At 35.7% G+C, this 2,270-nt stretch overlaps 1 protein-coding gene across 1 annotated transcript in view; it reads left to right on the top strand.

Annotated features, from left to right (window-relative positions):
* LOC107577547 (talin-2-like) overlaps positions 1 to 1,667 on the top strand; it is a 1,919-nt gene extending 252 nt beyond the window's left edge. Inside the window, exons 2-3 of the mRNA XM_016263611.1 lie at positions 355 to 452; positions 1,530 to 1,667. Coding sequence (XP_016119097.1) covers positions 355 to 452; positions 1,530 to 1,667 — 236 coding nt within the window. The remainder of the gene's footprint in view (positions 1 to 354; positions 453 to 1,529) is intronic.
* The last annotated feature ends 603 nt before the right edge of the window (positions 1,668 to 2,270 follow it).

The following is a 2,270-nucleotide window of genomic DNA, read 5'->3' on the forward strand; positions in this document are numbered from 1 at the left end:
CAATTGCGAGTTATAAAGTCAGAATTGTGTGATATAAACTTGCAAATGCGAGTTAAGTCATATGTCTTTTTTTTTCTCCTCAGAACTGGACTTTACAAGTCGCAATTGGGAGTTTATATCTCATAATTCGGAGGAAAAAAAAGTCAGAATTGTGAGATACAAAGTCGCAATTGCGAGAAAAAAAAAGGTCAGAATTGTGACATAAAAAGTCACAATTACCTTTTTTACATTTTTTTTAATTCAGTGGCAGAAATGGGTTTCCATATCAATGTTTACAGTGATTACAAATGCAGTTGCTGAAATTATATCATTTTGCCAAGTACAAGTTCTTATACAGTGTCTGTTGTTTCTCAGCTTCAGAATATGGGCTGTTTCTGTCAGACGAAGACCCCAGGAAAGGCATCTGGCTGGAAGGAGGCCGGACGCTGGACTATTACATGCTGAGAAATGGGGTAAGGCCTTTGATCTTCTGTCTCTCTATTTTACAAGCTCCTGTCAAATGTTCTGTGACATCTCTTTGCACTCTTGTCTTGTTTTGTGATGTGTCTTTGCACATTTTTTTTGTACTGAAAGATGAGAAGAAGTCTTAACTCTGCTCTTGGTTATTTTTATAGTTTCTGAGTATGTGTGAGAGAGGGGAAAGGCTCCCCTTAGCGTCTACACTTACTAAGACAAGCTACAGCAACGTGATTAAAGACATTTGTCACTGCAGCATATGGTTTTTGTTTATATTTGTTTACACTTGTGAGTCTCTGTGCTTGTGCAAAGGAGTGTTGTGTATATAAAGACAAAGCCGGATGCTTGTTCCCAGGAAGAAATAAAGATGTGTGTGTGCAGTATAAATTAGGATGTGTTAAATGAAGATTTCATCAGTAGTGTTTCATCTCTTGTTGCTCAAAAGACCTCTTCTTCTCCCTCATACATGCACACAGATTTTCAGCTCTCATAACCACGTCTTGCTTGTTTAATTTGTTGTATTTTGCATGCAATGAACACTTTATATATCCTTTCCTCTTGTTTCTGTCTCAAACATATTCACATTCATTATAGTGCTTGCAAGGCAGCACCCAATTTATATTCTTCATTCATTCTGATTAGGGTTTGTTCTTTTTGCAATTCTGCAAATAATTTAGCACAAACTGCTTCACATACAGATTCCATTTGAACTTTGTTTTGTAGATAATTACAGCCTTTTTGGTCTATATCTATTTTTGTAAGCTTTATACTTTAAAAACTGATTTGCTATTGGTCTTGTTTCTTAACTAATTTGCATACAAATTTTTATTGTCTTCCTCAACCATTTATAGTCATTTTTGGCTTTGCACAGATTAGATTTTTTTTCTACAGCTGGCAGAAAGCAAGACGTACTGGACAGCGAAATGGCTACAATGCAGAATTTCATTCAGAACCATAGCATAAAACCTAAGCTTTCTCTTAAACTTTAACACTATTAATTTGCTGTGGTCAGGAAATCTAATCAAATCCAATTCCTCTCTCTCTCTCTCTCTCTCTCTCTCTCTGTCTCTTAGGACATACTGGAGTATAAGAAAAAACAGAGACCTCAGAAGATAAAAATGCTGGATGGAGCAGTAAAGACCATCATGGTGGATGATTCCAAAACTGTGGGAGAGCTGCTGGTCACCATCTGCAGTAGAATAGGTCAGTGATGCTCTTATACTATCTGATAGAACTATATCATACACCGTTACTTTCTCAGATTCTTTGGAGAGGGCATCTGTGGCAGTCCTGACTCACTTGGTTGCCATAGACACGATCATAGGGGGGAAAAAAACTGTAAACTGTTAGTCTTGCTAGTCTTGTGGTATAGTTTTTATTTAAAGTGCAAGGTGACCTGGATTCAAATCCCAATGGTTTGCGCATACCTGTAGATGCAGTTTAATTGGACTGACCAAATATAGACAATGTTTCTGCCATAGCTTTTAAGACATCAATTTTTCCCATATACACTACTGTTCAAATGTTTGAGGGCATTTCTTTAAAAGAAAAAGAATAATTAGTTTTAGCTTAGCAAGGATGAATTAAACTGATCTTTAAATACATTTATAATGATACAAAATATGTATTTTTCAAATAAATGCTGTTCTTTTGAGCTTTCTATTCATCAAAGTATCAGAAAAGCAAAAATTTATCAGTTTTCACCAAAAACAAGCAACACTCTTTTCAGCATTCATAATAATAGTAAATGTATCTTAAGCACAAAATCGGCATATTAAAAGGATTTCTGAAGGATCATGCGACACTGAAGACTG

Source organism: Sinocyclocheilus grahami, unplaced genomic scaffold (assembly GCF_001515645.1).
Source record: "Sinocyclocheilus grahami isolate Dianchi unplaced genomic scaffold, SAMN03320097.WGS_v1.1 scaffold6345.1, whole genome shotgun sequence".
In the NCBI taxonomy this organism is placed as follows: Eukaryota; Metazoa; Chordata; class Actinopteri; order Cypriniformes; family Cyprinidae; genus Sinocyclocheilus; species Sinocyclocheilus grahami.